Genomic DNA, 15,318 nt, shown 5'->3' with positions numbered 1-15,318 from the left:
TATGCCAATAACAAGAGCGATGGAAGAACAATTCAGGCAAATGATGACTGCATTTGCTGCTTTCCAAGAAAAGATGGAAGGAGCCGTCAACTCCGTTAAAGAAGAAATGAAATTGGGCCAGGAATCCCTTAACGAAGAAATGAAAACGGCACAGGAACGGATGAAATTGGGCGAGGAATCCGTTAAGGAAGAAATGAAAACGGGACAAGAAGAAATGAAAGAAAAGATGGAAGCTAGTCAGAAAAAAAATGGAAGAATCCGTTAGAAGAGAGATGAAATCTATTAAAGAGGAAATGAAAGTAGGTCAGGAGGAATTGAAGAGAGAAATTACTTGCATAATAGAAAACAAGTTCGAAGCTATGGAAGGAAGAATGGATGCAGTTGAAGACAAAGTTGGAGAAATTGAGGAAAGGGTTTCTACTGCTGTTGCCAAAGAAGTTGACACTTTAAAGAAGAGCATAGCGACAGAAGGAAGCAATTCTGAGGGTTTTAAATTCTTACCGATGCCTGCTCGTCCATCTCTGAAGCTATCCACATATGATGGGAAGACATCCTGGCAAGTGTATAAAACACAATTTTCTATCGTTTCGGATGCAAATGGATGGGATTCCCAAACTAAGGCCTGTCATCTCGCCGCTTCTTGGGAGAGCAGACGCAGCGGATATCCTGCAGACGCTTCCAGAAAACCAAAGATTTGACTTCGAAACTGTATCCGGCGCATTGGAGCTGCGCTTTGGCGAGAAGTGTTTGAAAGACTACAGCAGGCTTCAATTAAAATCCCGTCAACAGAAGCCCACTGAATCACTCCAGGAACTCGCCACGGATGTTGAAAGGCTGTCCCACCTCGCCTTTACGGAGTGCCCGAGAGAAACGAGGGAAATCCTGTCCCTGCAGTACTTTATCGATGGCATCCGGGATCCCGAAATACAGAAGGCTCTACGAATGGCGGATGTTAAAGATTTAAAAACCGCTCTAGTGTACGCCATGAAATTCGAAGCAGCCCAGCAAGCAACTCGTAGAAACCGCCACCCAATCAGAGCTGCTCAAGTTCAAGAGCCAAGGGATCAAGTCACTGTTCGTCTAGACGATATAACCAAACAACTGAATGCCTTGAGAGGAAATATCAGTGACAAGAAATCGACCTTAAAATATTGGAACTGTGGATCTGAAGGACACATACGAAGGAACTGCAGAACGCCCCAGGGCACAGATGTTAAGACCGCTCCTATCAAGCAGCAGGGAAACTAATTTGTGGCCATCTCGCGGGGCGGAGGTCGCCAGATAATGAAAAGTCCCAGTTTAAAGCACTTCAGATTTCTGCAGTGAGAGGCGGCAGTAATGGACTTTTCATAATAGGATATATTAATGGAGTTCCATGACGATAGATACAGGACCCAACGTTACCACCATCCGAAAAGATTTGGCTTAACAACTGGGAAACAAACTCATCTGGACGCTACCCTCCAGACTGTGTCCGGTGAGAAGATCGACATCGACGGAAAAGTAAATATTAACATCACGTTTGGAAGTGCCGCTTACCATCACACGGCATATGTAGCAGAGATCACTGATTCTTGCATACTCGGATTGGACTTTCTAAGGAAATACAATTTTTCCTTGGACTTTAAAAATAACGAATTGCATTCTACATCAGAGGAGATAGCGTTATTCGGAGTTAATGATGAAGAAGTTAAATCTGTCCATAAAATCATAGCACAAGACAATATCACAATACCGACAAGAACAGAAATTTTACTTCCTGGATCCATAGCCGAAAACAGAAATTTCCGCTACGGCATCATAGAATATCCAAATAACTGTAATAGCCCAAGAGGAGTACTAGTAGCCTCAACACTCGTCGACCTATCCAGAACGGTTATCCCGGTGAGAGTCGCCAATGTAACTGAGAAGGTGAGTATTATTAAGAAAGGTGAAGTGGTTGCAGCATGTACTCCAGTAACCACCGTTGAAAGAAAGAGTAACATCCAAGAATCCGTGTCTTCAGAAAGCATTACATCAGAGTTACTTCAGAATGCGCAATTAAACGATGAAGAGAAGAATGCTGCCGATCGCGTCATTAAAGATCTTCAAGTTGTTTTCTCCCGCTCGTCTTCTGACGTGGGTCGAACCAGTTTGACATAACATAGAATCGATACCGGCGATCATCCCCCGATCAAGCAACATCCAAGACGTCTACCGTTTCTAAACAGGAAGAGGTGCGAACACTGTTAAAAGATATGGAAGAAGGCGATGTCATCGAGCCTTCAGCAAGTCCATGTGCATCTCCCATCGTTCTCGTCAGAAAGAACGACGGCTCAACAAGATTTTGCGTCGACTATCACCGGTTCAATGAGGTTACGAAGAAAGACAGTTACCCTCTTCCTAGAATTGACGACATTCTAGACTTTCTGGAAGCAAGTGGTCCTCAACACTTGATTTAAAGAGTGGGTATTGGCAAGTAGGAATACATACTGATAACCGAGAAAAGACGGCATTTACTACGGGACAAGGGCTTTGGCAATTCAAGGTGATGCCATTTGGACTGTGTAATGCGCCGGCAACATTCGAACGCCTCATGGAGACTGTTTTGAAAGGTCTTTCCTACGAAGCCTGTCTGATATACCTGGACGACATCATCATCGTCGCAAAGAGTTTTGAAGAACATTTAGAAAATCTTAGGAAGGTGCTTCAGAAAGTGAAAGAAGCCAATCTGAAGCTGAGTCCCGCTAAATGCAAATTGTTCCGAAAGGAAGTGATTTACCTGGGACATGTCATCTCTGCAGAAGGTGTGTGCACGGATCCTGAAAAGGTGTCAGCCGTTAAATCCTGGAAACGTCCCGAAAATGTCCATCAGTTGAGAAGCTTCCTAGGGCTTCGCACCTACTATAGAAGATTCGTGAAGGAATTTTCTCCCATCGTAAGACCCCTCCACAAGCTGACAGAGAGCAAGCAAAGATTCTTGTGGACAAAGAAATGCGAGGATGCATTTAACAACTTAAAGGAAGCTTTAACATCTGCTGCAATTCTGACGTATCCTCAGCTCGACAGACCATTTATTCTCGACACGGACGCGAGCAATGAAAGTGTTGGTGCTGTTTTGTCTCAAGAAATAGACGGCCAAGAACGTGTAGTAGCTTACTGGAGCAAGTGCCTGTCTAAACCGGAAAGGAATTACTGTGTTACTAGGAAAGAGTTGCTCGCCATAGTCAAAGCTGTAGAACATTTCCATCATTATCTATACGGCAGAAAATCCCTCCTCCGCACGGACCATGCCTCATTGGTCTGGCTTTTAAATTTCAAGAATCCTGAGGATCAAATAGCCAGGTGGATACAGAGACTCCAAGAATATGACATGACTATCCGTCATCGTAAGGGATCATCACACGGGAACGCCGACGCCCTGTCTAGACGACCTTGTCCAGAAAGCTGCCGATATTGTTCCAGGGTGGAAGCGAAATACGAGCTGCTGACTCCCGTCGCAAGACAAATTACAACATCAACATCGGCTGATCGAGACCCGTGGAGTGATGATGAAGTCAGGAAAGACCAGCTGGAAGACCGTGACATTAAACCCATAATTGATTTAATGGAGTCATCAAACAGAAAACCTACCTGGCAGGACATTTCTATCTGTAGTCCTATAACAAAATAATACTGGGCACTCTGGGATTCACTTCATATTCGAAACGGCGTCTTATACCGGAAATTCGAATCGGATGATGGGAAGACGTTCCGATGGCAGATGATACTTCCAAGATCCCGGATTCCTGATGTCCTTAAAGAACTACATAACAGCCCAACAGGAGGTCACTTTGGAATAATGAAGACCTTGCAGAGAGTTCGTGAGCGCTTTTAATGGAATAATGCAAAGGATGACGTGCAAAAGTTGTGCCGATCTTGCGATGCCTGTGCAGGTAGGAAAGGACCGAGGAGATGCAGCCGAGGCAAGCTGCAACGTTACAATGTAGGGGAGCCTTTCGAACGTATCGCCTTTGACATCCTGGGACTCTGCCACGAAATGCTGATGGCAACAAATACATACTCGTTGTCATTGATTACTTCACCAAGTGGCCTGAAGAGTATCCTATTCCTGATCAAGAGGCTGTCACAGTAGCTGAGGTGATGATACAGCACTGGAATTCCAGGTTCGGAGTGCCTCTTCAGTTACATTCAGATCAGGGAAGGAATTTTACCTCGGCAGTAATCAAAGAACTATGTAAACTACTCGGCATTGACAAAACCCAAACGACGCCATTACATCCCCAGTCGGACGGCATGGTAGAGAGGTTCAATCGAACCATCCTTAATAACCTCTCATTAGTGGTTTCCAGAAACCAACAGGACTGGGACAAGAAATTACCACTCCTTTTACTGGCTTACCGCAGTGCTGTCCACGAGACTATTCTCCCTCACAGATGCTCTTCGGTCGTGACCTTCGTCTGCCTTGTGATCTATTGTTTGGTCGCCCTCCGGATGCTCCTTCATCGTCTGAGGAATATATTCAAGATCTCCAGGCCCGGTATGAAGTGATGCACAACTTTGCACGAGAGCGAGTCAACTTGGCGACGGAGAAGATGAAGACCCGCTACGACACAAGAGCTACTGAACATCAGTTCCACGAAGGAGACAAAGTGTGGTTGTGGAATCCAACTCGACGAAAAGGACTTTGTCCGAAATTACAGTCACCTTGGGATGGCCCGTACACAGTCCTAAAAAGGCTGAATGACGTCGTGGTTCGGATTCGTAAGTCTTCGAACTCTAAACCTAAAGTCGTTCATTACGACAGGTTAGCTCATTACTATGGCCATAGTACGTAATGTAAATAATTGTAAATAGTATAAGACCATGGTCCTTTTTGTTTTTAAATGTGTATTTGATTTGATTTGTATTTAGTATTTGATTTGCATTTAGTATTTGATTTGTATTTGATTTGTTTAAGTTATCTATTACATTTATTGTTCATGTTTTTTTGATATTGTAATGTAATGTTTATGCCTCAGTTGCATTTATACCTTTGGTTGTAAGTTTGACTTCCTGTCCAGGGATTGTACTGCCCGGGACGTGCAGTCCTTGGAAAGGAGGCAGCGTTACGAATTTGGTATTTAAAAAGCTAATGTTAGTTCAATTAGAAATTAAATGGTTTTATTTCTCGCGCAGTGCAGCGCGTGACGAATATTAAAAGAAAGCTAAGCCGGAAAATTGAAAATACAAGAGCGCGTGCATTAAATAAATAAATATCACTTTTTGATTTCGAGAAAGTACTGGAAAATTCTAGCGCGTGATTTTAAAATCTTAGAAAAGGAGGAAAACATCTCAGTTCGTAGTAGTTGCTTAGTTTGTTGTTGTTTAGAAAACTGCTCTTGTTGATTGTAGCGAATTCGCGGATTAGCGTTCTTTAGCTGTCTTGAATTAAGTTCTATTGGACATTTGAGTAGTTAAAAGATAACTACTGTGAGATATTGTAATACTGCATGATAATTTGAGGAAATTTAAGCATTTTTGTTGTGATAATAATAAATTTTTGTTCATTTTTCATCGGACTTGTGCATTCATTTCATAACGAACCCGTATGCACGCAACAATACTCATTGTGAATACAATAAATTCACTCTGTTTGATGAGTATTTCTTGTGTAGACAGTACATTTCAGAGTGAGCATTTATTAAATGTGAAATTTAACGCACTAAATGTATACGAATGCAAATTAGTAAAGTTCACTTTGAATAAAATTCTGCATTGGTTATCATTTTAGAACGTCTTTTTCATATAGACTGCAATAAAAAGGGCTGACTTCTATTTACATATATAATTGGTGTATATATTTTTCTCATACGCATAGTTTTATATAAAGATTGCATTTGGGCTCAGATGTTTATCACATATTTCTTTCTTCATCTTATTTGCCACTTATTAAGTAATATTTCATCTCGATGTTTTTGCGAAGTATCCAACATGTGTTTGTATTTATTTCAACCAGGCAGTGAAATCTTCATAATTTCCTGTATTTGATCTAACTTCGCAATGAAAAGTTTCAGAAACAATCGACGATGTTTTAATTATTTTGTACAGAAAATTGCGTGGCAGAATATTTTCAACCATTTTGCTTAAATCTTAAAGCACGCGAAAGGTCATGTGACATGACAGGAATATTACTGGATGCTCATTGGTCCATCCTAGAAATCACTCCCTCGGTGGCTACACAGATGTGCACTTGTGAAATATGCTGACGGTGCAGCGAAAGATGTAAATACCATTTTTCATTTTGGCACATTTTGCCCCCTATTTCCTGATGTTTGCCACCTTGTTTCCGTTTTTTCCCATCCCCTCCTGTTCGTTTTTTTTTTTTTTTGTTTTTTTCATTTTTATGTGGTTTATTCCGAATTGAATATGGTATCGATTTTTAAACGCACCTATTTTTATTTTACTCTGCATTATGTATATACCCGTCTCCCTATATATATGTGTGTGTTTGTGTGTGTGTGATGAAAATTTTGACGTCAACGGTGACGATATCAATACATAATTATGGTGCTTTGTGTACACCGACAGTAAAAATGGTCGTTACCGGTTGAACACTTTATCTTTTAATTTTATTGTTGGTAAAATATTCTTGAATATAAATATATATATATATTTATATTCAATATATATATATATAATTTTTTATATATGTAAGAAAAATAAAGAATATATAAAAGATTAAACTATGTATATTTAATAATTATTTATATATGTAAGAAAAATAAAGAATATATAAAAGATTAAATTAGCAGCCTAAATTAGTTTCCCTTCTCTATTCTAAAAATAGCTACATCTATTTGCACTGCGTCATTTCGAGAAAAATTTATGTCATATGACTCTTACGTAATTATGATGATGTAAATGGAACTTAACCAGCCAATAGTAATTTTAGAGCAATATTAACTATCGAATGAAAATGCTTTGAGAACCAAAATTAACTCAGTCTGAGTTAAGATTTCATCCTGAAAATTACGCACTTGCTTTCCACGCTTTGGCCTAGCTACACTGCTGTCTGTCTTTTGGAAGTATCTTACACCATTTCTGGTATTCAGTAGCCCTTAAGAATGATTTTGCTCAGATACAGTTAACTATAAATTATTAGTTTAAAAATTCTGTATATTTTTGATAAATAAGTAAATCTAAATGAAAGCAAATGATTCAAAATTACTTTATATGGAGAAATAAAAGAACTGATTTTTAAAATCTCCCTAAATTGTTAAATGTTTCATAAAAAAGGGGGTGTGTAAAATTAAGTTGGTGTTACTTATCCTTCTGATCTTGAGATACCAATTCTGATCAAGTTCATAAATTAGCCATGGCCAAGAAAGAGAATGCCTAGCAGTTTCCCAAGACCTTATGCACAAATACCATGACTTCTGCCCATCTGTGTCCCAATTTTGATGAAGAGCACAGATTTAAAACTTTTCTACCGATCTTCTTTGCCAACAAACTCTTGAAGGGATGGAATAAAGTAACCCTCAGAACTAATATTATTTAAATATGAATGGAAAATTTTTGAAGTGATGCAGCATCGCATTTAAGCTATGTAAAAAATTGGTTCAATTCATTTCCATTCATATCACATTTTGTCTCCTATTAACAAACCCAAGAAACAGAATTACTAAGAAATTTAAAATAAAAAGTAATAAATATATTATCTAATGTTTGCCCAAAACGAACATCTGAAAAATACAAATGATATTTCAGCTAAAAAAAGTTAATATTTTTAACAGATTTGAAGACATATTCTCAGTTGTATAGTTCAGAAAATATAATAATAAAATCATGAAAATATTCACAACGAAAGAGCCCTTTGAGATGAAATATAAAAGTAAGAATTCTCATATTAAAGATCTTGATAGTCAATGTACAGCAGGTAGAAACAATGGTGTTTCCAACTAAGGAAACTATCTAATTTTCACTTAAATTTACAAACATAAGCATGTTTTTTTTTAAACATAAATAATCAATTTTGAAATAAATATTCTTTGAAATTTCTTGCATAGAGAAATATGAAACTAACAAACACATTTACTTTAATAACGAATATTACAAATATATATACATTAAAAATCTTTACAAAATATGAGCATATAAAATACAACCAAAGAACATTGAAGAATTTTAAGAGAAAATTAAATATAAAGAATTCCTGACAATAGATTTAGGGTTAATAATGTTGTCTATTCAACGAAAAATATGACATTTAAAATATTTTGGCAACATTAAAGATCCACAGCAAAGAAAGTTAAAATACAAATGCACTTTTTTTTAAAGTCTAGAAAGTCTAAAGTATGAACAAAAAACATAAAATCTCAATTCAAAACAGTAATATAAAGAAAACTGAGGGACTGAGGGCATCAACCACTTTTCTATTCTTAACAAATAAAACAACATGCTAGCTATACAGGTTACATATTATTTCTTTCTACAGATAAAACAGATACAGATAATACAGATCAAATAGATATTCCTACAGATAAATCTTCTGCTAATAAAATAGATCATCAGTAATCAAATAAATGCCATTAAATACTTGCAGATTTTAACTAATCATTGCTCACAGTAGAATGGGTGCATTTGCACAACATTTTTCCTCGACGTGATGTAAATATAATTTTCCAATGAAAATATGAACAAAAATTATTATATACTTAGTGATATTCTAGAGGAATATCGCTTAAATATATTACTTCCTTTTCTTTTTTTTAGATGCTCCTTTAAATAGCCCATATTTATTATTAGAAATTTCATATGCAAATGTTTCTAGTACTTTCCAAGATTTAGTAACAGAAAGATCAAAGATCTTAAAAGTACTTTAAAGATCTTTCCTCGAGATGCATTTAAGCAATCTGTTAAACGAGAGTTAACTAATTATGAGTTATAGGAACAATAAATAGTCAAAATATGTTCAGACTAGCATTATAAATAATTAAGTCAATGAATCTGATGCTACATGGCAAGTAATGCTTACTAGAGGAACTATAAAGCTGATGAATGCAAAATCTTCAAAAGAAGAAAGTGAAAAAGAGCACAAAAGAACCATTCAAATTTTTGCAGCTGCTGTTCGAAAAGTAAAAAAAAAAAAAAATGGAGTAGCAGCTTAAAAAAGGTATTGTCAAATCTAGATTTTATTTTGAGCAGAAAAAGGTCTTTCTGAAAGATTTGCAGGATTTGAAAAATCGAGTAGGGTCATTGTAGAAAGCAGTAATGGATTCCAAAGCCTCATATGCTACATGTTTGCACAATTTAGAAATGATTTCCAGTGAAATCCATGAAAGAAGAAAGCTAAATTTGCCTCTCAGAGAGCCAGACGTTGGTGCAGAATGAGATGCAACTACAACTGCTCCTCTTGCTCTTCAGTTACTTCTGAGTTTGTTTTTATTACAACTAAGTGGAAAGGACACATGTCCTGTGCGTTGGAATTCCAATGGAAATGTCATCGCAATGTCTGTAATAACCAACCATCTCTTCAGACTTCTAAGTGCAACGAAAATTCATAATGGATATCGAGTGCCTGCAAGTCCAAAAGTGCTAACGTCAGTGAAAACGAAATGTACAACCACCTCTTAAATGTTTAGAAAAAAAAAGTGTTTTAAATCATCAAAGTGTGCCTGTTCTTCATGGAAGTGTTATCATCCAAATTGTGGCTACGAGTGTGAAAGCTAATTAGTTAATTAATGCCGTCATGTTCTAATCTTCAATATATTTACGGCTTCGTCAATCTATTTGCGCATATGCAGTGATTTAATAAGTACAACGTCGTAACTGAACAGCGATACGAAAATGTGAAAAAAAAATTCGAATAATAGATTTGCTGCGAGTGCTTAAAAATGAAATCTAGCCTTTCAAAATTAATTCAGACAGTAAAATAACGAATGCTTTCCGAGTGCTTAACGTTTCAAATCATTCCAGTGCTTCTAAGGTTATTGAAAACTGCGTATCTTAATCTGGATCTTTTGTGAATAAATTAGGATGTTCCTTCGCAGTTATGGAATTGAATTTATAATTGAAGCGGGTGCCGGAGGTTTATTTTCACTTCTACTTTTGCGTAATTAAATCTCCATTGGGAACTCATATTTTTCTTAATATAAATTGGACATTAAAAATGTAACACTATGATATGGAAAAATATAATTTAATGATATTAGAAATTTGAATTCTAATAATTTAGTAAAGCAAGTAAAGAATTCTTAGATTTTTAATTATTTTTAGGGAAGGCTGTTAAGATAAGTTTTTATATTTTTGAAATTTTGTTGAAAATTTTGAATACGAATTTTATAATTATTCTAAAAATGAAGTGTATATAAAAAATAAGTGAAATTATTACAGATAAGTAATATAAAATTATGGTAAATGCATGTTAAAATTTATGGGTGATTGTATGTTAAGTTTAGAGTATGATGACGGTGTACTGGGTTCTAAAACAGAGGGCTGTAATTACCTCTGTACAGTTGTTCCTTTTACCTTCTTCATGTAAGATAATGTTGGAGGCTCTCTTTTTATGAGTGTATGTAATTTTTTTATATTATTATACTTTTTTTATTGTGAAATGTATTAGTGCAGTTCTCAAAGGCCAGTTACCTTATGCAAGGAACGGAGGTTTCTTTCAAGTAACTGCCTAGGCACCCTGGGCCACCAGTGCAAAGAACACACTGGTTAGCTCAAGAGGACAGCCCTACTGATGGATATGTTTGTTTAGAAGTATTGCTAGGCCTTCCAGTTTTGTAAAATCAGGAATTGTAAATGAGAGATAATAACGGTGAAACCATAATTTCTGAAAATGTTTCTCCTATTATTTATGGTGATAGATTATATCAATATGGAAATTAGTATCATAAATATTTATGTGCATTGCATTTAATTTATAAGTAATGATTATGTAAAAGTTTATTTTCTGATATTCTGTGATAACAAGAACCTTCGCTGAAGAATTATGATTATGTGAACTCTCAAACAAAAAGTCTTTTGGACTGAAATGCTGAAAATTCAGGAAGATACTAAAAATTAAAACTTTATTTTAAAAAATTGATATTTATAAATTATACTTTACAGGATCAAAATTTTATGATTTATGGGGTTTTCACAAATTAGAATTTCTACATATTTTTATTTTTGAAATTGAGATTGATTTTTAAAAATTTAGCATATTTATCAAGCATAATTAACGTTCCAAATAATTATAAAGCTATTGCATGCTTTCAGGGTTGGATATTTCTTTAGCTTTTCCTATGCTGTAAGGAAATTTGTAACTACTTCTTTTAGAAAATAATATTTTAAATCTGAACTAATAGAAAATTTCAAACAAGTAATTTTCTCTTGCAATTTTTATGCTTTTTATTGCTGTAAATAAGTTAAAAAATACTAAAATATTTAAAAACGAATTTCTGAAAGTTTTGTTTAAAATTCTAAATTGTGCGGCTTTTTTAAAATTATAGATGAGTATTATAGCACAATTTCTATAAAGGAATTTTATTTCAATTATATTTCATAATACATCATAGTGATAAACACTTTTGACTCCTTAATTTTTATGCATTTAATTCTAATATTAAAATTGTATTTAACTGTAATAATTAATTTTGCTTGTATTTTATAAATTTACTTTTAGTTCTGCATAAGGTTTTTTTATTTACTGTTAATTTAATTTATTAGCTCGAAGCGGCATTTTGCCCTGTTTCACTATAAACGTCCGTGTCTCCTTGCAAATTGTTGTTACCAAATATTATCGCCCTGTATTATGCGTGAAAAAAAATGCGTGAAATGCAGTAAAAACTGCTCTAATGAGATATATTAAATCCTATTTGAAAAAAAAAACCATGACTTTCATTATCTGTATAGTGATGATTTAATAATTAAAAACAATAATTTTTTAGACATTTAATAATTAAAAACAGTTATGTGATACAAACGCCATAGGTTTCAGTGTTAAAGTAAACCCGATCGTCAACTACTCTTTCTTGCGGACATGTCGGTGACGCGCGCCCCGCCCTGGTTAGCCTGGTTTCTGGGTTAGTCTATTACTTATAAGGTCCATGGTCATATGACTCTTACGCAATTATGATGATGTAAATGGAACTTAAACTCAACCAGCGAATAGTAATTTTAGAGCAATATTAACTATCCAATCAAAATGCTTTGAGAACCAAAACTAACTCAGTCTGACTTAAGATTTCATCCTGAACATTACGCAGTTGCTTTCCACGCTTTGGCCTAGCTACACTGCTGTATGTCTGCTCTACTTTCTTGCTACAAAATTATCAAAAATGTAAGCCTTTTGGAAAAGGCACACTTAATGTGCCGACTTGTGTATAGCTGCAACATGTTGCTGAAAATAAAACTGAAGTTTTAAATCTGCATTTGTCTCCAATTTCCTAGTCATTATGGATCAACACGTCTACGCCATCCAAATTCCTCCTCCTGCTCCTGAATAATATATATATATATATATATATATATATATAAGTCTGCGATATGTTATATATTATCTCTAAATTGTGCACATAGTTCTTCTGTTAAACATTTTCCTTTGTTTATATAGCGGAAGTACCCAATGCCAGTTAAGTTAGATTGATAGTAATGTATCTAACAACATAGAGAATCATACCACTGTAATCCTTCTCTAATATAACGATGAAAAAAATACGATTCATAGTCATACATTTTTCAGTCTGATGCGCTATGGAAAAAATATTTCGATAGAAAAATAAACTAATTCTCTCTCATTATACCAGCAACAATGGCACGCAGTTTTTAATGATTTTCGTCTTTCTAATTAATTCGTCGTAAAAGCTCACGTTCCACTCAATATTTCACCTATATTCAATTTTAGTCGATTAAATGTGGCAAAAATGTGATCATAATTGATCAGAAATCGATAAAGCGAACAAACAAACATGTATTCTTCTTTAGATTTTGTAAAACCTACAAATTTTTTAATAACAAACTCTACGATTTGAAAGTGAGCATAAGCAACACTTTTCGAAATAAAGCATTTTTATCTCCAACGCGGGAGACTGTTGCCACTCGGAAAAATGAGTACGAAAATTAGCGTTTTCAGAGTTTTTAATTAATATCTCGGCTGATTAAAATCGTACGAAGATGAGAATAGTCGAAATAGCTTCCCACGAATTTTTGGAATCGGGACTAGTGTATTTAATGTTTGGCAATGCTATTTTTATTTCAATGTAAAACTTAGAAATTTTTTAGTAACAAACTCTACGATTTGAAAGCCAACAGTGCCAACACTTCTCGATATAAAGCAGGTTTTTATCTCTAGCGAGCAAGACTGTTGCCACTCGGAAAAATAAGGGCGAAAATTAACATTTTAAATGTTTAATTAATATCTCATTTCAGTGGGTTTTTTTTTTTTTTTTTTTTTTTTTTTTTTGAGTGAAAGTCGACTTTTTCCGGGACTCTAAAAAGGATTGTAGAAAGTTTGGTGACGATAGCTATAGTAGTGACTGAATTATTAGCGAACAAACACACACACACACACACAGACTTTCTTCTTTATATATATGAGTATAGACTAACAGTTCAGAGACGGGCACTAACAAATCATTTCATTATTCCCCCGGGTGACAAGCTGGACATGCGGACATGCATAACCACAAATAATTGCTTTTAGTTCTGATGCATACTTAGAGTGTAAAGTAGACATGCTCAAATCATGTTAGAAGTATCTCAAGTAGGACAAATAATCATCAGTGTAAAATAGTGCAGGCAGAGGGGGAAAAAAAGTCATTTTCATACTTAATTAAGAAGTGAACGAGAGCAAGTATATACATAAAATGTTACTTAATACAATGTTACCTAATGTTAATAATGTTCTTAAAAAATGCAAACGGAAAGGAGATTTGGATAGCAGATGGATACCTATTTTTTCTTCCCAAAATATCGTATCTTTCTCCTATAACTTGCTTTCGGATATCTTAAGACATGCTAGTGGCATTAGCAATTTTCAGAACAGATGTCAGTTGAATGTCTGTTAACATGGATCTCGCTGGGAATTTGCTCCTTTTCATAACTCAAAAAAACTGTTCACAATGATATATGAGATGAGCCATGCTGAATTTCTATTAATTCATTCTATTAATAGGCTGGCATGATCTCAGCGTCTGCTAAGAAGTATTTTTGTAAAGAAATTCCCTCGTCATTTTAGCAGTTGAAGTATTGGAGTCGCTTTTAGCACACGAGGTCGTAAATACGCCTCAATATTCGGTGGAATTCCAGTTTTTATTAATATATATACTTGTATAACAATATATTTTTTGCCATTTTCACGGAGTGAATGGAAGGCAGCAGGAAAATGAGTCAAAAAGCCGCATGCAGGCCACGAGTTTGATGTCTGGTGCAGTGTAATACGATTAAGAGGAAAACAGAAAAACTTTCCACTGGTATCGGATTTTTGACATTAAGATCGGTAACTTGCAGAATTATTGCTAAGTTAGAAGGCCATGTATGGAAAAAAATTTAATTTTTACACGATAGATATTTTGCATATATAAAACTGCAAAACTTGTTGATTATACAATATTATTATGCAATATGCTTTGTATTGTCGTTAAAATAAGAATGAAAAAAATTTACATTTTAGAGATGAATTTAAAAAGGTTCTGCCCTTATAGTTATGTTACTCGTTACAAGTCATGTAATATGAAGCTTGCCAGTATAAAATACTTATAAGCGTACCAAATGAAAATTCAGTCAGCGAATTTACTAATTAAGTCGTTGTCCAACTATTATTTTAATGTTGGTGAAATGTTAAATTTTATATATATATATTGTGAAGCTATGGAAAACACTTTTAAAATATTTAGTTTTCTTCAATTTTTTTTTTTTTTTTTTTTTTTTCCCCCAGTTTGTCAGAACGAGTTGATAAGATGGAGAATTCAATAGGAAATATAGTCTCAAAAATTGATGCAGTGCTCAACAAGATGGCAGCTATGGACAGAGCAAAAGTGAAGAGAAGGGAGAACATGAATAAAATACTTAACACCATATCAGAGGTGAGTTTAACATTCCCCCCTCTTAAGAATAAAAAACTGAAATCCGATTCTTGTATTCAGATTCCAGTTTAACATTTGAAACGGTAGAGATAAAACTACTAGTTTAACATATTAAACATCAAGCCTATTTTGCGTGGTCTAGGACTGGTCCCTACTAGGGACTGACGCGACGTTTAATATGTTAAGAATTTATTCTACTCAAGATAAAAATCATATCAAAATGAGCTGTACAAAATAGCAGTGCAAACCATAGGACGAAAGGGAAACGTATTATAGTGTTATATCA

The 15,318-nt window shown here is 35.0% G+C and overlaps 1 protein-coding gene across 1 annotated transcript in view; it reads left to right on the top strand.

The window, feature by feature from the left end:
* The window catches only part of LOC118179714 (polycystin-2-like), a 143,051-nt gene that overhangs the window by 110,480 nt on the left and 17,253 nt on the right, over positions 1-15,318 (top strand). The window contains exon 15 of the mRNA XM_085821915.1: positions 14,885-15,032. Coding sequence (XP_085678041.1) covers positions 14,885-15,032 — 148 coding nt within the window. The remainder of the gene's footprint in view (positions 1-14,884; positions 15,033-15,318) is intronic.

The sequence above is a fragment of the Stegodyphus dumicola genome, chromosome 8, assembly GCF_044657685.1.
Source record: "Stegodyphus dumicola isolate Sdum_Otavi_A_Nest chromosome 8, ASM4465768v1".
In the NCBI taxonomy this organism is placed as follows: Eukaryota; Metazoa; Arthropoda; class Arachnida; order Araneae; family Eresidae; genus Stegodyphus; species Stegodyphus dumicola.
This window is presented reverse-complemented; position numbering and strand designations above follow the sequence as displayed.